Source organism: Protopterus annectens, chromosome 8.part0 (genome assembly GCF_019279795.1).
Source record: "Protopterus annectens isolate FY-2018-M chromosome 8.part0, PAN1.0, whole genome shotgun sequence".
NCBI lineage: Eukaryota > Metazoa > Chordata > Ceratodontiformes > Protopteridae > Protopterus > Protopterus annectens.
Genome location: NC_056741.1, coordinates 1,796,749,598 through 1,796,776,370, shown reverse-complemented (window position 1 = coordinate 1,796,776,370; position 26,773 = coordinate 1,796,749,598). Strand labels below are relative to the sequence as shown.

Below are 26,773 nucleotides of genomic sequence, written 5' to 3'. Positions count from 1 at the left end.
TTACAGCAGCTTTGACTCAGGTTGTGTGTGTGTGTGTGTGTGTGTGTGTGTGTGTGTGTGTGTGTGTGTGAGAAATGCCCCAGTTGCTACATGGTGGTGGGTAGAGAATAAGGCTTGAACCCTGTACTTTGGGGCCAAGTGGCAAGAGCCTGAATTCTCTACCCACCACCATTTATAAAAATGTGCAGATTTTTGCCTCATATTTTTTCTGTTCCTCATAAAATCTGTGGTTTCTGTACTTTGTTTCTTAACACAGTCAGTAGTGCAGTGATAGCATTGTTGCTTGACAGCTAGAGGTTGTCTGGTTTGATTCTTGGCTGGGGTGCCTTCTGTGTTGAGTCTGCATGTCCTCCCTGTGTTTGTGTGGGTTTGCTCTGGTGTCCTCCCATCTCACAAAGACATGTATCTGGAGTGTTTCTGCTGAAACTAACTTTCCTGGTTAACAAATGTTAAATAAATAAAAATGACAAGTATTTGAATTTCAGACTTCATATTCTTCAGAAAGTACATTATTATAGCAATTTTCTAAGTTTATAAGATGGATATTTGAAATTTGGCTCTATTTTTGGGACTGTATTCCCACATTATTGGCTTCATTCAGGTTTTTTGTGCCAAGGTTGAGAGCTATGGTGAGAACTGAATTCACTGAATATGTTTGGGGGCTGTATTCCCCCATTACTGGCTTTGTTCAGGTGTTTTGGGTTAAGACGTTGACAGCTATGGTGAGAACTGAATTCACTAAATGGTAACCATTTAAGTTTCAGTCTTCCTCTCTTTCATAAAATAGATGATTTGGCATAGTGGTATGTTGCTCTGACTATTTTGCACAGGGTCCTGGGTTCAATACTTGGCAGTGAAATGTATGGTGGTAACACAGCATTTTAATCTAGCAACTTTCCAACATTATATAAGCAATGTTTAGAATGTGTCCCTATTTTTTTGGTCTTTTGCCACCCCCCCCCCCCAAATTTTGGCTTTTTCCAGATTTCTTATGCTGCAAAGTTCAAAGATACAGCTGAGTGTCAAGTAGATTTTATAAGAAGCCGAGAGCTGCAGGGGAACAAAAGTTTAGTGTCGCCTATGCTACGTCTGCTTTCACTGTTAATAGCATAACAGGTAGTGTACTTGCTTTTGATGCAGAAGGCTGTGGGTTCTACTCCACCAGTAGGTAGATGCATTGCTGATACTGTACTGTATTGTAAAGGGGGTGGATTCTGCAGTCCTTTTTGGTGAAGATACCTAGTAACTACATGAACCTATCAGTTTGCCATCCATTCCCTACTGCAATATTACTAGCTTATCGTTTTTTAATGCAACATAGGCAATTTATTCCTAAAGGGCAACAGGCACTTTATTTGTAGATGAAGCAATGAAATATAAAATTTTCTAGCAGCAACCTCTTCATTAGTTACAGATTTCTTTAATGTGGAATTATTTAGATGACTTTTACTTCTTCAGAGATTGTGCATATTTACTGATACTGGTGGACTGTAGAAGTTTGAGTAGATTTTTATGATAGAAATGTTCTGAATTGGGCACTTTTGTCATTATTGGCGCATGCATTTTGTTTCATTGTTTACTGGAAAAATGTTCAAAACAACAAATTTAAAACGCCCTCTAACAACTGTACTATATTGTACAAGGAATATAATTTAATACAATCAGGATGGTGCATCAAAAAGCAGGTGTATGCTTCGTGTACAAGGGGCCTATTATTTGAAAACAGCCCATATTTAATCTTTATCTGCCACTGGCAAAATGTATTTTCTTTGAATGTGGGTTTCAATGCTGTTTCAATGAATGTGAGTTTTAAGGGCAGAGAAGTTTTAATGCTAATACGTCTGTTTTCATTGTGAGATTGCATCGCTTTGTTTAGCAGATGTTTTAGTGTTTGTGCTGTAAAGTGCAAAATAAAACTTTCAAATGAAGTCCAAATCATCGTAGAAGTAAAGCAGTATGCACATTAGTGTTTATGGTAAATGGGGTGAAATAGCCAAGTAATGATTCACTGAAATGGCTGCAGGGGGGAGGCTCCATTCGACCATGATTTTGTGAGGGGGAAGGGTGGCAAAGACAGCCCAGGCTGAATTATACCTCTCAACTGTCCAGATATTCGAAGAATGAATAGATTTTTGCTTCTTATTTTTGCTTTGTTCCTCATAAAATGTGTGGTTTTCTGGCAAATAATTTAGAAATTAAGTCACTAAATAATGACAGACACTGAGTTTCAGACTTCATAACCTTCAGAAAAATGCATGCTAAAGCAAGACCTGTTATTCTATCAACTGTCTCAGTTTATACAATTTTTAGTACTGTTTATATGTTCCCCCAGTATATTTGGTCTTGTCCAGATTTCCTGCATTAACAGGCTGAGAGGTCCATGCAAATAACTTGCTTTATAGAATTAGGCATATCAAAACCTCTCAACTGTCCCCAATTTTGGCTCAAAATGTTGCTATTCCCCTAATAATCCTGCCACAAAATGGCAATTTTTGGAAGAAAACGTGGAGGGTTTACAATTAAGAAATAACTAATAATCAGAGATATAGATTACTTTTATTTCAGAAATGCATGTATATTCTTTTATTTTGTCACCTGCTCAAGTTAGCAGTACTAACATTTAAAAAACTGTCCCTTCTTTGACAGGTTCTCAGCTGTATTGTGTGGCTATTTTATATTTTTGCATCACAGTTTTGGTCCATTTTTCATAAAATTGTGTTTTTTGGCAAATCATTAAAGACTGAAGTTAGAAAACAATGACAGACATTTGAGTTTCAGATTTCATACCCTTCAGAAAAACTCATACTAATGCAAGACCTACTATTCTATTATCTTTCTAAGTTTATAAGAGCAATATTTAAAAAGTGTCTATTTTTGGGCCTTTGTCCCACTTTTATGTATGGCTTTTGTCCAGATTTCTTGCTCTGAGGTTGAGAGGTATGACAAATGTGTCAGGGTCATCACAGTCAGCCAGAGACGTTTCAAATTATGACATACTTGTTGCACCCCACTCCCCCATGTAGTAACGCTATATGTGTCCAAGCAAGGCAAGGAGCAGTTATGCAGTTTAAATGTGCAGAGTATCCCCCTATCCAGGATAGACACAAGTACTAATTTTATTCTGTCCTTGATTTTGCAGAATGTTCTGGTTTCTGTCATATTTTTATACTGTTGATTTATGCTTATTATTACTCAGAAAGTGCCTGTTGCTCTGTGTTTAAGTAGCAATGCTTTAATGACCCTCAGGTAAGATTGTCTGAGATTGTAAGATGCAAGTAAGCTTTAATAAGCATAATGTTAAAGAATTGCTAACATTGAAAGCTTTTCTGTTGTTGCCATGCAGAGAATACTTAGATAACTAGATAATGTATAAGCCTTGGGTATTGAAATGCATATGACAGTATTTGTAATAAAGGACAGGATTACATTATTTTAAGAAGCTCATTACATTTGCTGGAGACTTGCAGTCATCATTATAGGCTTTACCTGTAAACCAAACAGAATGCCAATCTATCATGTGTGGTCCATTACCCGTACAATAATCCTTTAAGAAATGTATCTTGAGCTTGTTTCTTGTTCGCGTTTCATTTCTTACTTTGATCATGTTTTACCCATGAAACAAGTAGATAGTTGTAAGGCAGCAGGTCTTTTTTGGATAAGAAACATTTTTACAAGTGGGGGTATCACAGAGATTGCTACTTTCAGCATGGTACTTGGTACTTTAATAAAGCTGAATATAAATTATAATTAGAATTGCAGTGCAAGGAGAAGTGGTTTGAGTTGAGTGCTGCTTGTTTTTTCTTATACTTGATTTTGACTGGCATTCCAGTAATGTATTTAAAAAGTAATTTATTTTTTCATGCCTCACAACCTTTTTGTTTCCATCTAGATATTAAGTAAGCTGTCATGCAGCCAATGCATTGAAATATTTTTTTTCTTCTACACTTCATTTTGCCTTGATTGGACTCTCATAATGACGGTTTGGCACCCAGGGCAGCATATTTAAAGTTCCAGTAATTGTGGTTTTGAGCATAGCCCCTCCCCTTTCTAGTTGGCCGCACTTTCCCATTGACCCCACCCATTCAGCTGTCTCCTGCAGCCCCCCTTTGATTTGAAGTCACCAGCCGCCACTGATCAGACCGATGGTTGGAATGGCATTCTGACTGGTGGCAGAAAAGTTCTGAGGATGGTATCGTTTTTATGGCCTACATGTGACGTCCCATGTACCCTACAGCAGTATAAGACTTTTGTATATTGGCCAACATCAGGTCGCCTTCAGGCGGGAGATCCCGCAGTTTAAGAATACTGCAGCAAGTGAATAGAAGGACATCCACTTGCTATGCCGTAATACCATGTGCTCCCTCTCAACAGTAATGTAACCATTAACAATACAACATACAAGTGCTATAACACCACAAAACAACTTCAGTTTATCCAGCAGCAGCATGACCTTCAGGGAATCTGTCCATTTTCTAAGATCAAAGTATGCTAGATTTCTCTGCTGCATTTAGAAAAAAAATTAGTCACCCAATCATTTGATTTAATGCACAGCATGCAGCTACATGCACTTCCTTTTGGAGTGCTGACATTCTGCACTTGAAGACTGGAAACTGATCCACTAATCTGTTAGGAAAGGGTGAAGTGACTCTCCACTGGGTTACCTCACACTGCCTGGATCTTCCACTAAAACGGAAGACTGCTGTAACTTAGAAAAAGCTTTCACCAGGAATTAAAAAGTGACTGCTTATTCTGGCATGAACATCTTCAATGTAGCTGGATGACGTCTATACTTCCATTTATTTAACTAAGCCACTTTCATAGCGGGTCTGAACTCTTGTTCTCCTCTGCCTGGTCTCCTGGAAAAAGTCTTGCTCTACTTTTCCACCATGTCGTCAGAACTTTCCTTGGTATCTAAAGCTTACTTAATATTGCTTCCTTAATGACATAGTTGAGCAAATGAACCAATATTGGGTGAGACAAACTGTTACTCTTTGCCCTTGGAATCACTACCCTGTAAGCCCTTTCACAATAATAATCTCTTATTGGGATATGGCAGCCCATTCAGACAAAAATATTAAGACTAAATACTCAGCTAGTCCCTTCCAAAATTTTTAGTACCCTAATCAGTCTTCTGTTGTCTTTGCACTCGCTATCATTTAAATTTACCATTTTAGTTTCCAAGTACTCAATCCTCACTTTCGAGAATTCCACAAGCTGTTTCAAACTCTTAATATCTATATCATGCACTGTGAGCTAACTGGACTGCTTTGTGACTGCAGTCTCTATAACCCGCATCCTTGCTTCTGATTTAGCTACATACTTTGCTAGGGTTGACTTTACCTTATGTACCTCCAACAAGAGAAACTACTTTCTGGACAATGCCTCCATGTAGCCATCTCTGGTTCAGAATACCTGCAGTGCACAATGGGCCAAAACACCATGTAGAATGCTTTCAGAAGTCTTGACCTCTTTTCCAAAGTGCTTTTTGGGAAATCTAAAGCACCTGCTCGAATCTTTGCCACACTGATTGATCACAATTACAGCCCAAAGCACTGTTTAACCTTATTTTAACAATATTACAAGCAGAGGGTACCCGGAGCACTTAAAATCTGTTTATGTGGCAGTGTCGGGTTACTGCCTCTGAGAAATTACTGCTATCCTTTGGAAAAGGAGAGTGAACAAGTTGCTTAAGACTCCATTGATTTGTGCTCCCACATATACTCACAAAACACATGGGAAGGCCAGCCAAAGAGCATATTCATACCCAAATGCAATCTTATCCACATGTGCTTCAGTATTAACATCTAAAGCGGCTTCTTCTCTGATACAGACATTTGCAACAGTATAATCACATTTTATACTAGATTAATTCAGCCTAACATTAGACTGGGATAGCCTTCATGTCTTCTCCTTTATATTTTAATCTAGAACATATAAAACCATGTCTTGCATACATTTCAGGAACAACACATACTATCTGATTGGTGCTGGGCACTTAACTGGTGGATGTATGCAAAGTGATAAATAATATTGCCATTAAGGTGTACATTCAGACGTGCTTTTGATCCCTATGCAGCCTTCAGGGATGCAACTATTAGGCCAACTGCAGGGTTTATACAGCAGTATTTGAGTTGTTCTTGCACTTCTATAGGAAATGCCTGGTTTCTGAGGTGCAGGCAAGCTGGAAGTCCAGGTTCTGACTCAAAACTATCAAATTCCAGAAGCATGACTGGTACAGCTAGGGAACATAGGAACATACTAGGTAAGCAATCACCAGGACCATAAGATGCCTAGCCATATACAACTTTAAGCATACAAACTTGCGTTTCTGCCACTGTTTTCAATCACTTAATACTGCCCATCTCTGAAATCGAGCAAGAAGGTACATTAACCCTGGTGTAATTACAGGTCTACCCATCCAGTTAGAGACTAGCCTTAAAGGCAGTTGAAGTAGGACTTTGATCTTGTGGACATACTTGCATAGATTAGCGAGATGTTGCATTGAACAGAACTGTGTGGAAAGAGGGACGTTCCTATTTGTTTGTTAAACCTCTTCTGCAACATCATAAGAATGGTTTGGGGGGACCGGTACATCTTGCAGAGGATACCACTGCTCAGGAACAGACTTCCCATCCATATAAAACAAAATTCATCCCTGTCCATATTCAAGTACAACTCAGATCTATGGATGAGAAACAGGCACCTTATCCCAGAACTGCCCTCTGTAATGCTAAAGGATAGAGGCATCTCCTAAGTTCTTTATCCCATACATGGGTCCCATCAAATTATATACGATATGATCCCAGTTCTCTTTAAAAGTAATATATAACTGTCGATCAACGGATGGGTACGACCAATCTCTAAGCAAATGAGATAGGTTAATTTGAGCACAAAAAGGTTAACTGGCTAGACTTAAAATGGCCTGCAAGAGCAGCTAGCCTCATACTTACCTATGAATCTTGGTTGGTAAAAATACAAGTCCTTAATGAAAAGTTTGTAGAGCCACTGGTATTGCAAAAAAAAAAAAAAAACATAGGTCATATAGTTCTGGGTCTTTTCATGGCTCAAAAGACAACATAAAGGTCACCTTGCAGTGACCTGTAAGGCTACAGAGTATGAAGGAGAGTCCTGCTAATTTACTGAGGTAGTTGTTCAAGACATTTCATTTTCTTGCTTAGAAATCTTTGGGGCCTTTCCAGTTGAGCAATATCCTGGATCTATACACATCAAAGGGGCCATTGCATTCGACGAGGGGTCTGGTAATGGAAGAGTACAGTGGTAGATGACTTACTTGGAACTTGAAGATAGTCCCTTGGCAATTAATTGGGCCAGATAGAAGGAATTCCTGACAGTGGTAGGGAAAGATAATTGAACAACAAAGTTGTTCACACAATTACCTCCTAGACCTCTTATGACTATGAAGAAGAGTACAATTTATAACATATGATATTATAACAGTTTTTTTCTGCCAAATCCTAATATATTGCACTTTGTTCATTTAGTTTTAGATACATCATGTATGTGCATATTCTACCCCTTGCTGGAGCTGTTCTTTATTAGTAGATGAGAGGATAACGATGCCCAGTTTGCTGACATCAGCAATCTTGGTCACCCACACTTCTGGGATATTGGCGTGGATGCCTGCAAAAAAAAAAAAAAGACCAAAAAGGAGAGGCCTAGAGCTAATCCCTGTGGCATACTACTAGTTATAAATTTACATTCAGAGACAGAACCAAGCTGGGATCTGTTGGATAGCCAATTTGCAATTCAGAGATTTGAATTAAGTTTGCCTATCTTTTCAATAACACCAGCAAGGGGGATGGTGTCAAAAGCACTGGCTAGATCAAGATAAGGAGTGTGCAAAGAATAACCACTGCCCACAGCTCCTGTAACATTTTCAAAGAAGCTTGCTAGGTTCAGGAAATAGGACTTGCCCTTCACAAACCAAACTGATTGGGATCTAGATCAGTTAAGTTGCCTGTGTCTGCATAAATAAGCTCAACGGCTTTGCATACAAGGCTGCTGCGACGTCAGGCTCTTCCAAACACCCCAAATCAAGATACCTATTCCTGGACACAGTGCTACCAAATGACATCTGGACAGAAGTCTGAAGAAATAGTCCACTTATTGTTGACATCTTATCATACAACAGAAATCTGAGATGAATATGCAACATCTTTCCCTTCTAGGTCCAAGTCAGAAAAATAAGAATAACTGAGGAGATTCCATTTCTGTGTATCTGTGGGGGTGGATTTCAACAAATATGGGTGTGCAAACTGAAGGTTAATCCTCTACCTGGCTGTGACACACTACAATTAAACTTTTGAAATTGAAAGCAGCATGAGATGTCAGCATAAGGGCTGGGCCTACTGTGTTGAACAATGAAGTTTGGCCAAAAGACCAGTAAGGTGTGAGGGTTGGACTAGTTGCAGTAATACCAGCAATCTGTAACTGAGCCACATACATCTCAGCTCATTCTGCATTCCCATAGTAAAAGCAGCACAATCCAAACTACTGCTCAATAGCTCCATCTCCTCTCCATGAAGTACATAAGGTTTGTTGGGCACATCAGATTTTTCACCTGACACCTGCAACCAGGCAGCATTCAATTCCCCTCTGTGCCTCCTGGTAATATCAGGACTGATTTCCAGAATCCAGCTGTGCTTCATTGCACAGGATGGAGGGAGCATTATTAGTAACATCAAAGCCATCTTCTGTGCTTTCAAGACCTCTGCAGCCTGCAACTGAAAACACTCTTACTTAACAGCTTCTGGTGATTTAAAAGCAGAGTGTTCCTTCTAGTTTTGATACTTCTGTGCCCAAAGCCTTTGCAAACATCACGTGAAGCAACATCATGCTTGATCCCTAAACATAAACAACTGTTGTGCCTGTCATTGAAATTAATGCGTCTTTTACAGCAATTACTGTGCCTAGTCACCATCCCCAGACCTCCAGATGGGCATGCCTGGATCCCAGGAGAAAAACTACTTGAAGGAACCATGCAGCCCCTACTGTAATAGGCTGCCTACATTATAAGAGAGGAGAAAAGGAGAAGAGAATTCCCTAGGGACACTTAGCCATGATCTTCCAGTCTTGGCCTGGACCAACAAACTACAATGAATATCTATAAAATACTACGTGTTAAAGAAGAACTGAAGATGGTCAGCACATTTCTTCCATTAAACTACAACATGGAAAAATTTAGGAAGGTTACAGACAACGTCAGAGTAAGAAGGAAGGGGGGTTGAGCTCAAACTCTGGCTAGAAAGAATCCATCTGTGGTGAGAGATTCATGAAGTTGTGACTGTAGTAACTTCAAAACATTTCTAAATGTCATGCAAAGCTCATTAATAGCAACATTATTAACAAGCCCAAGACAAAAATGTGTAAGCAAGCTTTTAGGGGCTGTTTCTCTACCTCAAATATTACCATTCATGGACTATTACAGTGAAGACACGTCCTTAAAAACAAAATATAAATATACATCTCTTACCCCTCTGGAGCATTTCCTCTGGAGTGGGCATTTATCCTCATCAGGGTTTCGATGGTGTGAAAAAGATCAGCTTCAGTTATCTGACCAACACTTCGTTCATCAACCAACAGCATCTTCACCAACTGCATTGCAAATGCAACTGCCATATAATTCAACCCATTCTCCATAGACTGCAAAATATGAACAAAATGCACACTAATGTCAACAATTCAGTTTTCCTAAATCCTTACCCTGCACTTCAAAATACACAATACATTATCAAACAGACTCACTTAAAAGCTTGTTACATGTCAAAATACTGCAAACATATCAACCAATAAAGATTATGGTGACTGCTTGTTTACCCTTTCCAAAAGCTCTATGCAGTAGGTTAATTGCTGGGATCTACTTAACGAATGTCACAACTATGGTACTTCATACATCAGGGTCACATGTTCCATGCTGGGTATGCCATGGTTTCTCTACAAAAGAAAGAGGATGTGTTGCCCAGATGCCCTGCCCCTCCCACCATGAAATGCACCTATAAAAAGAACACAAGACAACATAAATTTACAATTTAATATCTAAACAAAAACACCGTGCCTAAAATGGGTGGAATGCTCAACCAACACAAGTGGAATACCACAATAAGGTAAAGCAGTATCTACAGCAGATCTCTTCAAAGAAAGTTTAATGCAGTGGGCCACATGGAAAGAATACCAATACAATCTAGAATCCACAAACTTTCAAAAGAGGGAAAGACAAAAGGCAGGATGAGAAACGTGAATTCAAAGACTCAGAAGAATTCTTAAGCATCAGAAGAAGCTCTTCTCTTGGAGTGGAGATCCAAACTATGATGCTGCACAAATGACCAGGTGGTGACCGCAGTACAGAGCCTAAAAGGAAACATTTTTAAAACAAGAACCGGCACCAGCTAATTCGCTGGAAAAATGATCCATGACAATAGTGGACAGATGGCAGCTGGCTGCATGATGGGACAAATACAATGTAGTTGACAATGCATCTGGAAAAAGTTATGCGTGGCAACTGAAAATCCCTTCCCATTAAATGACTCAAAAGAAACTAGTATCTTCTTGAAGGTACAGTTGTCTAACAACTTACCGTAATAGTAGACATCTGATTAGACTGTTATCACACTACTATTAACAGACGGCAAGAACCTGTCAAGGATACTGTACATTTAACCAGCATACCAAACCATAGGTGCTGCATTTTTTGCACTGCATGTTCAACTTATGGCCCAAGCATGAAAGCACTAGGCAGCACGTAAGGGATGTTCAGGTGTGAAAATCCTCAGGACTTTATTGCCCCAGACCCGTAATACAAAAAAATGAGGGGACACAAAAGAGAAAAAATACATGTCAACAGTAAAAAGTGTAGCGGGTCCACCTTAACCAAGAAAAAGGAAAATATAAGAGCCAAAACAAAGGGGAGAGGAATGACTGAACCAATACTACAACAGCAATCTTAACATCTGTGGTATGTCATTCACTAATCACTGTTACAGTACTGCTTACATATGGGAAGATTCCCAAATTTGTTTAGAATATCTAGGAGAAAGTTTGAGGAGCAGAGCTGGAGTCTAGCATTCCTTGGAGGACTGATCTAGCAGAACAAGTACTACCACAGAAACTGCACACATTTTAAAGTGTTTTGTAAAGGTGTAAATGGACAACAAAATTGATGCTTCCAGAGTAGATTCGGAATCTAGAACCTTGAAGACAGCACCAGAAGAAGCTACAGCTCTGACCTGGTATGAGAGAATGGTTCAGAAACACTAAACTTTGGGCATAAAAAGGAGGATTAGTCCTCAGGGATACCCTGTCCTTATCGGCTAACAATAATCTTCCAAGTACAACAGTTCAGAAAGGAAGGAGGTTGGCTCAAATACAGGGAGTATGAACTTTTCCAATACAATTCAAGCCCCAAGGAGGAGGAGGAATATGTTTTCTTGGTAGCCTGATATAAAGGACAACTTATAAAAACTGTCTGCCAAAGTATGCAGATAATGGTGCACCCAGAGGCACACAGGCAGAACTGGCTGAAAGTATGTTTTAATGGAAGAATATACCAGTTTTAAATTCAGCAACTCGCACAAATAAGATAAGACAGAATAGCACAAAGTAATTTAATGGTGTTACCCAGAGTTAGGATGTTCCTGATGGTGGCCAAACAAATATTAAAAAAAAAAACAGTAACAATATCTGTCTGTGGTCTAAACCATAAAAATGGAAAGAACAGTGGCCTGTTGGCATGAGTCAAGTCTTTAGCTCTTGCTTGCTATTAACAAAGGAATTTTTGATGTTTGAAAAAAGTCTCAGGAAACCATTAATCTCTTGAGAAGATCTTTACTTATGCAGAGATGGATAAGCACTGCACTGATCTGTTTTGATTTGAGAATTTTATAGGCTTATAAACACTTGTGTGCATGCTCTAGGACAAACCTGACAATAGATGTTTTCTCCCATGAGTGGGGAGGGTTTGAGGTGGGTGGGTTTACCAGAAGGACTGCCCCTTCCATCTGTTCTATTCCATTAACTCTGAACACAAAGACAGTACATTCAATTATATTAAAGGTTAAAAACAATGAACGCATGTACGAACATTTATATGCCATGAAGAAGATTAAACTGGAGAATGCCCTATCAAGTCATGTCTACAATCACCCTGGCGGTGATTTTACATTTATGATCACTGACCAGTTGAACTATGTGAATTGGGGGGGACGGGACTGAATTCCTGAAATTAGAAATGAAGGAGCTTATGTGGCAGTTGAGACTTGAAGCCTACCATCACCCCGGCCTCAATAGTATGTTATCTATCAGCTGTGTCCTTAAGCTGAGGAGTTTGGAAAGATGATGCATGGGGGGTATAACATTGGGTGTGATTTGGACATAGGACCGGCTGAGCGATCTTGATATATATTTTATACCATGTTTGGTAGATGGAATGTCTTTTTATCAATATTTGAAATATTATGGCATGCGTTTTATTTATTTTAATGTGTCAGTGTTATTATGCGTATTTGGTTCAAAGTAAGTGTGCTTTTATAGTGTAATTAACTTTCGATTGCATTATTTAAGTGCTATGTAAGGAACAGTATTAGTTTTACAATTGTATTTTTTATATCACATACAACTTTTTATATTGTGTGTTTATGGGATAGGTACATTTTAGTTAGATTGAAGCTACTTGTGCCTGTTCCTTTAAGGTAATTGGAGGGTGTGTTTTGCAATAGACTTTGCTTGCAATGGCTTGGTATTACAATTGTCTGCCCTGCAAATCTAGTGATGTTGGAATGGGAGTCCGAATATTTGTTCAAAAGTAGATTTTTTTCGGGCATAGCATTCTATGCTAGATATTTGGATGATTTATTCATTTTATGGAAGGGTCAAAAAGAGGCAATAACTGAATTTATCGAGTACATAAATGGGACGACACAATTTTTAAGATTTACACAATACAAATCTAAAGGGAATCGCGTATTTAGACACATATATTAGTCATGCGAAGGATGGTTTTGCTTCCAGGATATATAGAAAAACAACATTTTCTAATGATTACATTGAATTTAATAGTAACCATCCACCTTATATGTTTAAAAATGTTAAGGGACAATGCATAAGAGCAGCGCATATGTCATCCACTAAAGAAGTGATGGAGGTAGAAATGGAATTCATCTTTAATATGTTTAGGAATAGAGGATACCCTATAGTTATGCTTAAAGATACAGTAGATTTTGTAAAAAAACAATGGGGTAATAAATACTCACCACTATTAGGTAGTTTGAATTTAGACAGTGGGGACATGCAAACGAAAAATACTAATAACAAATCTTGGAGTATGACTAATAACAGAGTGTGTGTTTTGATGTACACACCGTACGCAAGTTTTATTAAGGAAATAATACATAGGCACTGGGACTTGACAACAATATCAGAAAATATAGGTATGAAATTAGGGGGTTATCCATCTTTTGCTTATAAGACAGCACCGAATATTAAAATGTTATTAGAAAGAGCTAGTAAACATGGAAGTGTTAATGATGCCCAGAAGGGGACTAAAAAATGTGGAATGTGTAAACAATGTGGGCGAATTAATGAAGCAGTAAATATTAAGCTTGAGGACACTAATCATACATATGTCTGTTGCAGGGCAGGCAATTATAATACCAAGCAAGTGGTATATCTTGCTACCTACCTGTCTTGCCTGCCCTGCATTCTATATAGGCAAAACTGAAAGACAGTTAAAAAGACGTATTTATGAACATTATTATAAAATACAAGTGAAAGACAAGAATAATGCATTATATAGACATATACGTGATAAAGGTGATCAACATTTATTCAAATTTGCGATCATTGACCAGGTAGTTTGTCATCCATATGGAGGGAATTGGAAAATGTCCTTGGCATTGATAGAAAGTAAGTGGCAAATACTCACAGATGTCACTAGATTCCCGGGCATTAATGATAGTATTAGCATTAAACCTTTTTTAATATTAGGTTAGTAACCAGCATCTGATATAAATGTAGTTTTAATATAAACAGTGTTTATTACACATTTATTTATATATTATTTTTATTTATTGTGTATTTTAAACATTCAAGTGATTATATTTGTATTAATGGAATCAATTGTAATGTTTTAAGCAAAATAGGAGGATGCTCCTTTAAATATTTGGCGCCAATTTTGGCTATTTAAACTTTGGTAAAATTTTTAATTACTGGTTCTGAGGAAGTCTGTATGTTGACAGATGAAAGCGCTTAACCAGTGAATGTTCTATTCAGTTTTTAAATAAAGTAAGTTTTAGTGTTCGAGCTGTGCTGAAGTTTTTCCAGACCTGCACCAGTTTTCGTTTTACGAGTTTGTTTTTTCTTGCCTTTGATCTTCAGGTTAAAAACAATACAAGATTTAAACACTGTCAAACTGTAAGGATATAGACACTATCATAAAAATGTGAGAAACAGTTCCACAGATATATTTTTAAAAGCACATTATTGAATTAGATTGAAAGATTCGGCTAAGCTTTCACCATGGCTTTGTCAGATCTGCCTTAAGTACATCTGACATCTGTTTGATGGGTAACTGGGGGAGCCTATGTGTAAGAAATGTATGATACACATCTGTTACCTCCGAGGTTTTTAGCTTGTTGACAGTTCTGACCAATAAAACACTGAGCATTTGTTGCTTTAAGCCTTGTAGATAAAGGAGCCTATGCAGCAGTTTATATCAAACGTGCAATCGTACTTCTTAATATGTTGGGGCAGTGGGAAGCTGGATTTACCACTCACGTATTTACAACAGTTGCAGTTAGGAGGGCTGCATGGGTAGGTTTCCTGATGGTAAGGTGGACACTGGGGATTGATGGGATTTTGAAAGTCACAGATGCTACTGTTCCTTCTAATTATGAAACCTGGCCATGATGGTAGTATCTTGCTGAGCATACCGTTTTGCTGATAATGCACCTGTCGTCATTGATGGCTTTATTGAGTTCAGGGTAATCAACTGAAAAAGTGGGTTATGCTGGTGATCCGATTTTTTGTCCTTTTGTCTTAACATTCTTCAGAGTTGGAGGATTTTCTTCTGCACTGGTTTAAAGCCTAGACTTGTCTTTTTTATAATCAATGATAGAGTTGAATATCTAATTAGGTGTTTACTACAACCCCTAGTTAGGAAGTCTTTTTCCAAATCAATGATGTTCTTGGTAAATGTCGATAACTCTTCGATGTCATTTCTTTTGGTTCTGAATTGGTGCATACTCCTGTGTAGGGTTAGGTCATCTCTGGTTGGTTTATGGTAGAGGTGGTTGGTGAGGGAGCAGATGTCGGGAAGTTTGCTAGTGGGTAGATCCAGAAAATTAACTGTCTTGACTGGTGGATGGTTGTAAATCTGAGAAAACAAATGTTGATGTGATCACAGAATTGTTGCAGTTGGAGCTTGGTGTTCCAGATAATGACCGTCTACAAACTTGAGGTAGCAGGCCATTGAGGGGGTTGAACGGAAGCTGCAGATTACCTATTCCTGCCACTTGCCTAGGGCTGTATTTGTTAAGCTTGAGGCCAGGGCAGCATCCATAGCAATACCTGTGGTCTGACAAAAACAGCAGCACTCAAAGTGGAAGAATAAGAAGTTATGTACCTACCATAACGTTCCATGTTAGTTGTTTTCTTCTCGCCTTCTTTCTTGCTGGATGGGTTCGGAGAAGATCCTCGGCTCCGACTCGACCAATACTAAAGCTCGAGAGCTTATTCCACCGACTCGAGGCTCCCCTATATCCCACAATGCTAGGCGGTAACTACTCAGATCTCGTTTGATAGCTAAAATCAAGCAGTTCTGGTCTCCATAGAATAGAAAAGAGAGAAAAGGAACCCACCTCTATATATAAACCTGTAGATAAGCTACCACAAACATAAAAAGGGAGAATAGAGGTGGTAGAACATGTGGGAAGGAAAAAATCCCAATGGAAGATCCCAAATATTCCTATCGGTCTGTCCAGGCTAGGGGGAAGGAGGGTGGGACGCAAGAAAGAAGGCGAGAAAAAGACAACTAACATGGAACGATATGGTAGGTACATAACTTCTTAATGTTAAGTTGTCAATCTCGCCTTCATCCTTGCTGGATGGGACCGCGTCCCTAGCACCTTATCCCGGGTGGCCTATCGGAACAGACTCTTGAGAACAGTGGAACCAAAGTTGGCACGGTTTCTGGAGGCCATATCCAATTGGTAATGCAAAATAAAGGTATGAGGAGAAACCCATGTGGCTGCTGCACAAATGGAATCTATTGGTAGCCTGTCCTGAAAAGCCCTAGTAGAATGAGCTCTAGGTCTTGAAGGCAGTTTTTGATGCCTGATTTCATAGATGAAGGTAATTATAAAGGTAAGCCATCTTGAAAGGGACACTTTAGTAACTTGAAGGCCCAATTTACCTTCCGCATAAGACAGGAAAAGCTGATCAGATTTCCTGAATGGTTTAGTCCTGTCTAAATAATATCTAAGTTGGTGGTGAACATCTAGAAAATGTAACTTTTGTTCCGACCTGTTGGAATAATCAGGGAAGAAGACGGGGAGATCAATCGTCTGGTTTAGGTTTGCCTCAGAGGAAACCTTAGGCAAGAAGGACGGACTAGTCCGGAGGGATACCCTGTCTTTATGGAAAACTAAGTAAGGACGACGACTGCAAAGAGCATGAAGTTCAGATACCCTTCTAGCTGATGTTATGGCTACTAGAAAAAGTGTTTTCCATGAGAGCAACTTAAGAGGGCATGAAGCCACAGGTTCGAAGATGGGGGGAGAATCAAGGATGCTAGGACTAAATTCAAGTCCCATTGAGGTGGGGGATCTTTGATTGGGGGCTTGAGCAGAAAGACCCCTCTTAAAAAGGCTTTGCAGAGTTTATGGGACATGATACTGGAGTCTGAGACACCTACATGAAAGTTAGATATAGCAGCTAGTTGTACTCTAATGGTAGATGAGGAAGAGCCTAAACGAAAGAGCTCTGCCAGAAAATCTAGGATAGACTGGATAGGTGCAGTGAAGGGGTCTATATTTTTTGATGCTGCCCAAAAGGAAAAACATTTCCACTTACTATTGTAAATCCTCCTGGTAGAAGACTTGTGAGAGGCTATCAGGATGTTACGGACCGAATGAGAGATTAAGGGAAGCCTGGCTATGGTAGGAATCGGAGAAACCATGCTGTGAGGTTGAGAGATTGAAGCGAGTGGTGCAGCTGGCCCGACTGGTGGGTCAAAAGATCTGGCACCGGGTCCAGATGCCAAGGCTGCTCCAACAGGTAATGATGGAGGAATGGAAACCATATCTGTCGAGGCCAGAAAGGGGCAATGAGGATCATGGTGACTCTCGAGGTGATAGCTTTCTGAATTAATTGAGAGATCAGTGGAAAGGGGGGGAAAGCATACAGAAGTCCTCGGGGCCAATCGTGGACTAGAGCGTCTCTGGTGGGATGGCCTGGTAACGGGAAAAGAGTGAAGAAGTCGTGACACTTGCTGTTTTGGGGAGTTGCAAAAAGATCGCAGCAAGGCCGGCCCCATCTTTGAAAGACTTCTTCCAGCACTGATTTTTTTTTAGAGACCACTCGTGAGGCATGAGAATGGCCCTGCTCAACTTGTCCGCAATCACGTTGGACTTCCCGGGAATGTGCGTTGCTATCAGAAAACGTTGAGAAGAAATCGCCCACTGCCAAAGTCTGAGTGCCTCTCGACATAAGGGATAGGACTTGGTTCCGCCCTGTTTGTTGATGTACCACACTATGGACATGTTGTCCATCTGAATTGCAATAGTCCCTGTGGGAAGACAGTCCTGAAGGGCTTGCAACGCTAAAAGCACTGCTCTCATCTCTAAGACATTTAGGTGCAAGTGGCACTCGAAAGGTTGCCAAGTGCCCTGGACTGTCCAGCCCTGATAATGCCCCCCCCCCACCCAATCAGGGAGGCGTCTGTTGTCACCATGGTGATTGGGGGGGGGGGGAATGAAGGGTCTGCCCTGGAGAACTTGAGGTGATGTGATCCACCAAGACAGGTCATTCTTGCATGATTGAGTTAGTAGGATGATATGAGACACCAGGAGCTGTTGGAAGGACCATTGAGTAAACAGCATCCACTGGAGGATCTGCATGTGAAAACGAGCTAAGGGGAGAAGTGTAATAGTAGCTGCCATGAGTCCTAATACCTTCAAGACTACCCTGGCTTTGACCTTGTTGCATTGAAGTAGAAGGTAAACTTGTTTGCGGATATCTAATACTCTTTGCTCTAAGTCTGGCGGAAAGATGGACTGTGTCTAAGGTGGCGCCTATAAAGGTAATAGATTGACAAGGCGACAAGGCAGATTTTTCGAAATTTATTGAAATGCCTAGAGTTTGGCAAGTTTGGATGGTGAAGTCTCTGGATAGAAGTAGTTGATGTCTGGTGGTGGCAGTAAGGAGCCAGTCGTCCAAATATGGAAACACCTGGAATCCTTGACGTCTCAAGTGAGCCGCGACTACTGCCATGCATTTGGTAAACACTTGGGGGACTGTAGTGAGACCAAAGGGCAAGGCTCTGAACTGGTAGTGACTGGCTCCCAGCCTGAAGCGGAGAAACCTCCTGGAGCGTCTGTGCATTTTGATATGGTAGTACGCATCCTGAAGGTCTATCGAGCACATCCAATTGTCCTGACCTAAGAAGGGTAGAATGGACTGCAGCGTGACCATCCGGAATTTTGTTTTTTTGATATAATTGTTTAACTTGCTGAGATCCAGTATTGGTCTCCAGTCCCCTGTTTTTTTTTGGTACCAAAAAGAATTTAGAGTAGATTCCGGATCCTTGTTGGTCTGCTGGAACTGGTTGGATAGCTCTTTTTGACAGCAGCTTTGATATTTCTAATGCTGCTTTTTCCCTTAGACTGGGTAGAACGTCTGGAAGGGATCCTTTGGGTTGGGATGGGATGTGAATAAAGGGAATTTTGTAACCCTCGGATATGATTGACTGTACCCATTTGTCTTGAGTGAGGGAAAGCCAGGCTTTTGATTTCAGTGATGATCTCCCCCCGACTGCCTCCGAAGGTGGACAGCTGGGCAGCTCCTCAGGGATGCTGAAAGGGTTTATCAGAGAAAGCTTCTCTGCTACCCTGGATTTGCGGACCACCTCTGCCCCTAGGGCGGCGTCTATTGTTATTCCACCCTCTGCCTCTAGAGTGGAATCGACTTTGTGCGTCAGATGAGACTCCCTGTGGTTTGCGGAACCACATCCCCCCCCCTGACCTTTTGGATAAGGTTTAGAAGGGGTAGAAAAACGGACTCCCACGGCACAGAGAGTCTTACCTTCCTGCTCGCACCTAGTCAATGTATCCTTCACCTGAGGTCCAAACAACGTTGAGCCATCAAAGGGAGAATTGGTGAAGGACGCCTTGAAAGGGTCCGCGAAATTGCAAAGCCGCATCCAGGCGTGACGTCATAAAGCTACACCTGTGCCTGCGGCCCTACTCACCCCATCAGCCGCATATGAGATAAGCCGCATGGAGGAGTTGACAATCGAATTCAGGGTTGCCAACTGGGAGTTCATTTTGTCTTGGAACCCCTCAGTTGTTGGATCCTGCATGGCCTCACCCATATCCTTGAGCAAATCCCTCTGGAGACGGGTGAAGTGACACAAGTAGTTCAGCGACCGCATGGAAAAGGTAGCTGATGAAATCATCCGCTTACCGTACCTGTCCATGGTCCTAGACTCCTTATTAGGAGGATGGACATGTACCGAAGGATCGGCTAACTCCTTCTTAGTGGCTGCGGCCACCACCATAGCATCAACAGAGACACCTTTAGATAGAAACTCTCTCTTTTGGGGCAGTAATAAATTTTGATGGCCTCCTTGGGGTAGGTTCCACTGAATCGGGGGCCATCCAAGCCTTCCTTGCCACCACTTCCATGAGGGGGTCAAAGGGAGGAGACACCCATGAGGTGGAAGGGCGAGAGCCAAATGCCTCAAGGTAAACCGACTCGTCCTATGAAGGGTTAAGGGCGGGCCAGTTCCCCCTCTGTTTCAGGATTTCAAGGATGTCAGCAAGAGAGACATCCTCAGAGGGGGACCGAGGGGAACCTTCAGATTCCTCCAAGTCGGTGTCAGAGGTGAGTCAATGTGCTTCCTCTTGCACTGTCTCTTTCAAGGGGGTTCTCCTACCGGATCAGGAGACGCCTCGGCAGAGGAGGATATTCCCAATGGGGAAACCTGAGGAGCTGGCTCTCTACGGTCTGTTACAAGGGGGTGGGTAGAAACCACTGCAGGCACTGAAGAGGGAGGAGCTGATGGAGCCGACTGTGGGGTAGACACTGGGTCTAGCACGCTCCGCATGACCTCGAAGGCGCCCCTATCAACCAAGGCCAGAGGTCCTCGCTCCGAGGAGACAAGGACCCCCCGGCACTGACAGGGATGGCTCAGAGGCCGATGTCGGAGCCGAACTCACCAGCGCCGACACTCCGAGAGGGAGAATTAGAAGTTATGTACCTACCATAACGTTCCATGTTAGTTGTCTTCTCTCGCCTTCTTTCTTGCTGGATGGGTTCGGAGCCAATCCTCGGCTCCGACTCGGCACTTGCTTTAGCTTGAGAACTCCTTTTACCAGCTCGAGGCAACCCTATATCCCATGATGCAAGGCGGAACTACCTCAGATCTCGTTTGGTAGCTAACCTACCCTGCTAAAGACTAACCTAACATAATTAGGAACACAAAATCATAATAGAAGTCCCCATATGAAGGCTCAGGAGGAAAACAACCTGATAGGAACTTTTCAAGATCTGTCCAGGCCAGGGGGAAGGAGGGAGGGGCCAAGAAAGAAGGCGAGAAGACAACTAACATGGAACGTTATGGTAGGTACATAACTTCTAAATGTTAAGTTGTCAATCTCGCCTTCATTCTTGCTGGATGGGACCGTCCTAGCACCTGTATCCCGGGTGGCTCAATGGAACAGACTCTTGAGAACTGTGGAACCAAAACTGGCCCTATCTCTGGAGGCCAAGTCCAATTTGTAATGAGAGGCAAAGGTATGAGGCGTGGCCCAAGTAGCTGCTGCACAAATGGTATCAATAGGTAGCCTATCCTGAAAGGCTGCAGAAGTGGATAGACTCCTGGTTGAGTGTGCTTTTGGTTTTGAAGATAGCTGTTTGCCTCTGAGAGAGTACACATAGGAAATGGTGGAAGTCAACCATCTGGATAAGGTCACTTTAGAAACTGAAAGACCTATCCTGTTTCCTGCATAGGAGACAAATAATTGGTCCGATTTTCTGAATTGTTTAGTTCTATGCAAATAGTACCTGAGCTGACGATGGACATCCAAAAAATGCAGTTTCTGTTCAGCTCTGTTGGAATAGTTTGGGAAAAAGACTGGTAGATCTATAGATTGGTTAATATTGGTTTGAGACACCACTTTGGGAAGAAAGGAAGGGTTCGTTCTTAATGATACCCTGTCCTTATGAAAAACCAAATAAGGGGAACGAATGCAGAGAGCTTGAATCTCGGAAACCCTTCTTGCAGAAGTGACTGCCAGTAAAAATATAGTTTTCCAGGTCAATAACTTCAAAGAACATGAAGCAGACGGTTCAAAAGGAGGTAGTATCAAGGATGCTAACATTAAGTTTAGATCCCATTGCGGAGGAGGATGCTTTATAGGTGGTTTTAGGAGAAAAACTCCTCTTAGAAAGGCCTTGCACAATCTATGAGACATAATGTTATTGTCATGCAAGCCAACATGATACTTGGAAATAGCAGCCAGTTGTACTTTGACTGTAGATGACGAGGATCCTGAATGAAAAACCTCCGCCAGGAAATCTAAAACAGAATGTACAGGAGCAGTGAAGGGATCAGTTTTTCTGGTATTTGCCCAAATAAAAAAACGTCGCCACTTGCTAGCATAAACAGTCCTGGTGGACGACTTTAAAGAAGACACTAAGATGTCTCTGACAGAATCAGAAATCATCGGTAGCCTGGCTAGGGAAGGAAGTGGAGCAACCAAGCAGTGAGGTTGAGAGAATGAATGGCCCGGTGCTGCTGACCCGACTGGTGGATCAAAAGATCCGGAACTGGGTCCAGATGCCAGGGCTGCACCAGAAGGTGACGATGCAGAGACGGAAACCAAATTTGTCGAGGCCAATATGGGACAATGAGGATCAACTTGGCTATCAAAACGGTGGCTTTCTGAATGACTTGTGGAATCAAGGGAAAGGGAGGAAAAGCGTATAGAAGTCCCCGGGGCCAATCCTGGGTTAGAGAGTCTCTCAGGGGTTGGCCTGGTAGGGGAAAGAGAGTGAAGAAATCGGGGCACTTGTTGTTTTGAGGAGTAGCAAAAAGATCGCAACAAGGAGTGCCCCACTTCAGAAAAATCTGATCCACTACAGATTGATTGAGAGACCACTCGTGAGGCATCAGAATGGATCTGCTCAGCCTGTCCGCCAATAGGTTGGACCTGCCGGGGATGTGCGTTGCTATCAGAAACCGATGAGAGGAGATCGCCCATTGCCAAAGTCTGAGAGCTTCTCGACACAACGGATAGGACCTGGTCCCGCCCTGTTTGTTGATGTAGCAGACCACGGACATGTTGTCCGTTTGTACTGCAATAGTCCCCGTGGGAAGAAAGTCGCTGTGGGCTTGCAACGTTAAAAGCACTGCTCTCATCTCCAGGACATTTATGTGCAGATGGTATTCTATGGGTTGCCACGTCCCGTGGACCATCCTGCCCTGATAAAGCCCCCCCCCCACCCGATCAGAGAGGCATCCGTAGTGACTGTGGCAACTGGAGGAGGAGGAATAAAAGGACGGCCTTGATGAAGAAGAGGGGAAGATATCCACCAATTTAGATGAGCTCTGCACGACTGTGTGACTAAGATTTCGTGCCTCATCGGAAGACTGTGGTACGACCACTGCGTGAATAGCATCCACTGCAGAAGACGCATGTGGAAGCGAGCCAGTGGTAGAAGAACAATGGCCGCAGCCATAAGACCTAGAACCTTTAGTATAAATCTGGCTTTGATCTTGTTGCTCTGCAATAGAATCGAGCAATTTTGGATGTCCAGAATTCTTTGATCTGTTAGTTTGGCTAACATTTTGACGGTGTTTAATTCTGCGCCTATAAAGGTGATAGATTGGCAAGGCAGCAGAGAAGATTTTTCGAAATTTACTGAAATTCCCAAACTCCTGCAAAGCTGTAGAGTGTAGTCTTTGGACTGAAGAAGCTGACACTTGGTGGTGGCGGAGAGGAGCCAGTCGTCCAAGTAGGGAAACACCTGGAATCCTTGACGTCTCAGATGAGCTGTGACCACCGCCATGCATTTGGTAAACACTCTGGGGGCTGAAGTGAGGCCAAAGGGCAGTGCTCTGAACTGGTAATGACTGGTCCCTAGCCGAAAGCGGAGAAACCTTCTGGAGCGTCTGTGAATCTTTATGTGATAGTACGCATCCTGAAGGTCTATAGAGCACATCCAGTTGTCCTTGCCCAGAAAGGGCAGAATGGACTGAAGCGTGACCATCCGGAATCTTGCCTTCTTGACAAATCTGTTTAGATTGCTCAGGTCTAATATTGGTCTCCAATCTCCCGTCCTTTGGGGACCAAAAGAATCTCGAGTAGACGCCGGATCCTACGTGGTCTGCCGGCACAGTCTGGACGGCTCTTTTTCTAGGAGCTTTGAAACCTCCTGTTCTGCCAAATCCCTTTGACCGGGTGAGATGTCTGGAAGGGATTGTAGAGGTACGGAAACCTTTCAAGGGATTTTGTAACCCTCGGATATGATCGACTGTACCCACATCTCTTGAGATAGGGATTGCCAGGCTACTGGGTACAGCGAAATCCTTCCCGACTGCCTCCAAGGGTGGACAGTCGGCCAACACCTCAGCGATGCTGAAAGCGCTTCTCAGGACGAGACTCCCTGTTGCCCTGGTTCTGCGGACCCCCTGCCTCTAGGGCGGCGTATTATTGTTACCCCTCTGCCTCTGGGGTAAACTGACCACGTCGTCCGGTGTAGCTCCTTGGGCTTTACGGAACCACATCTTCCCCCCCTTCTGACCCTTGGGATATGGTCTAGAAGGAGTGGAAAACTGGACTCCAACGGCAGAAAGAGTTTTACCGTCCTGCTCACACCTGGTCAAGGTATCCTTCACCTGAGGTCCAACAAAGCCGAACCATCAAAGGGGGTATTAGTGAAGGACGCCTTAAAGGGGTCCGCAAAATTACAAAGCTGCATCCAGGCTTGGCGTCTAAGAGCAACTCCTGTGCCTGCGGCCCTGCTCGCTCCATCGGCCGCATAGGATATGAGCCGCATGGAGGAGGTAGATATGGAATTCAGGATTGCAAGCTGCGAGGCAATCTTTTCTTGAGCCCCAGCAGCAGAAGGATCCTGGACTACTTCACCCAGTTCCTTGAGAATATCTCGTTGAAGCCTGGTGAAGTGACAAAGGTAGTTCAGCGAACGCATAGCAAAGGTCGCTGAAGAAAACATCCGCTTTCCATACCTGTCCATGGTCCTAGAATCCTTGTTAGGAGGATGGACAGGTACTGAAGGATCCGCCAGTTCCTTCTTAGTGGCCGCCGCCACCACCATAGCATCCACAGAGACACCCTTGGAAAGGAACTGTTTGTCCGTATGGGCCGTGATGAATTTGGATGGTCTCCTGGGGACAGGGTCCACAGAATCTGGAGCCACCCACGCCTTCCGAGCCACTACCTGCATAAGTGGGTCGAAAGGCGGAGACACCCAGGAGGTGGAGGGTCGGGATCCAAAAGCCTCCAGGTATACCGACTCATCCTCGGAGGGATCAATGGCTGGCCAATTCCCCCTCTGTTTGAGGAGCTCAAGGATGTCTGAAAAGGAGACATCCTCAGAGGGGAATCGTGGGGAACCCTCTGACTCATCTAAGTCGGTATCCGATGTAGTAGACTCGGGAGTCTGTGTGTTTCCTCTTACACGTCCTCTTCTGAGGGGGTTCACCTGCAGGATCAGGAGAAACTTCAGAAGAGGAGGAAATTCCCAATGGGGAAACCTGGGGCGATGGATCCCTGGGCCTGAGAGCAAGAGGCTGGCAAGAGGCGTCTGCAGGCACTGATGAGGGAGGAGCTAGAGGGATGGACCGTTGACCAGGCTCAGAGGCCAGGACACTCCTCATCACCTCAAAGGCTCCCCTCCCCGGGAGGCCGGAATGTCCCGCTCGAGGAAACAGGAACTCCGGCTCCACTGAGAGGAAGGCTCCGAGGCCGATGTCGGCGCCGAGCTTACCAAAGCCAAAGCCCCGAGAGGGAGAGCGGGGTCGGACAAGGGTCCGATGCCACTAGCCCCCTCGGAGCCGACAAGGGAAACCGGACGACCGGATCCCTCCAAGGAAAGTCTCAAGGAGGAGATCGGAGCCGAGGACGACGGAGCCGAAGGATGTATCGGCTCCGGCACCGAAACAGTCGCTGTCCCGAGAAGCTCCGGCTCCGAACTCTGGTGTGGAGTCGGAGGAGGAAGTTCAAGGGGTGAGGCTATAGCCGAAGTCTGTTGAGACGGGCTATGGAGCATTTGGGCCAGTGCCTGAGACTTCAACAGCCTGCTTACCACCCTCTCCAAGTCGTGGTCAGACAGCCTGGAAGATCTCGAAGATCGGCTTCGATGGCTCCGCTCTGACAAAAGAGGAGACCCCGGGCCGAGTGGATACTCAGTAACGGGGGACCGAGATCTCTTCGGACGAAGCCATCGGAGCCGAAGTCCCCTGAACTCCAGATGGAGCCGAAGGTTTCTCGGCTCCGATGCTGGATAAGGTGTCGGCTCCAGCCGGAGCCGACAAGGCTACAGTAGACAAGGTATCGGAACCAGCCGGCCCCGAACCCACTACTTTTTAAGTAGATACATCGGTTCCAGCGGGCGATCTCGGCAACGGAGCCGGAGCCACCGGAGGAGGCTTGGATACTGAAGCCTGAGCCTTGGTGGCTTAGAAGGTTTCCCAGACCCTGCTTTAGAGGAGAACCTTCTGGCTTAAGTAAGCCACGGAGGATAAGCTTATTCCTCCTTTCCTGCAGGACTCTCTGGCTAAAAGCGTGACACAAAGCACAGGAGTCCTGCAGGTGCAAAGGCCCCAGGCAATAAACACAAGAAGTGTGACCGTCTGTCAGAGACATTTTCTGACAGCACAAGTCACACTTCTTGAAGCCTGAGACCTTGCCTTCCCTATACATATCCTAGGAGGAAGTAACACACACAAACCCCAACAAACACACAAAATTAATCCCCTAACACACAACACACAGGAAGGGATTAACCAATGGGGTTCTAGGCCTAACTAAAACTCTTTCACTAAAAGTTATAACAAGATTATAAAGTTTGAAAAACAAGGGAATAGGGTGGGCTGTAACTCACTATAGCTAAAAATGAGGATACAAGGGGAAATAAAACCCTAACTAAGCTTTTCTTTTCTTTAACAAGAAATTCACTTACCTCTGCTGGTAAAGGAGACCTCTTTCGCTAAGCGGCAAACGAGATCTGAGGTAGTTCCACCTTGCATCATGGGATATAGGGTTGCCTCGAGCTGGTAAAAGGAGTTCTCAAGCTAAAGCAAGTGCCGAGTCGGAGCCGAGGATTGGCTCCGAACCCATCCAGCAAGAATGAAGGCGAGATTGACAACTTAACATCGGGGTCGGACAAGGGTCCGATGCCACTCGCCCCCTCGGAGCCGACGAGGGAAGCTCGGAACTGAGATCCCTCCAAGGAGGAAATCGGAGCAGATGACTGAGCCGAAAGGGAAGGTATCGGCTCCGAAGCACCGACAACCACG

General features: G+C 43.2%; 1 protein-coding gene across 1 annotated transcript in view; it reads right to left on the bottom strand.

The window, feature by feature from the left end:
* CNOT1 (CCR4-NOT transcription complex subunit 1) overlaps positions 1-26,773 on the bottom strand; it is a 4,219,019-nt gene that overhangs the window by 640,497 nt on the left and 3,551,749 nt on the right. The window contains exon 38 of the mRNA XM_044079520.1: positions 9,494-9,663. Coding sequence (XP_043935455.1) covers positions 9,494-9,663 — 170 coding nt within the window. The remainder of the gene's footprint in view (positions 1-9,493; positions 9,664-26,773) is intronic.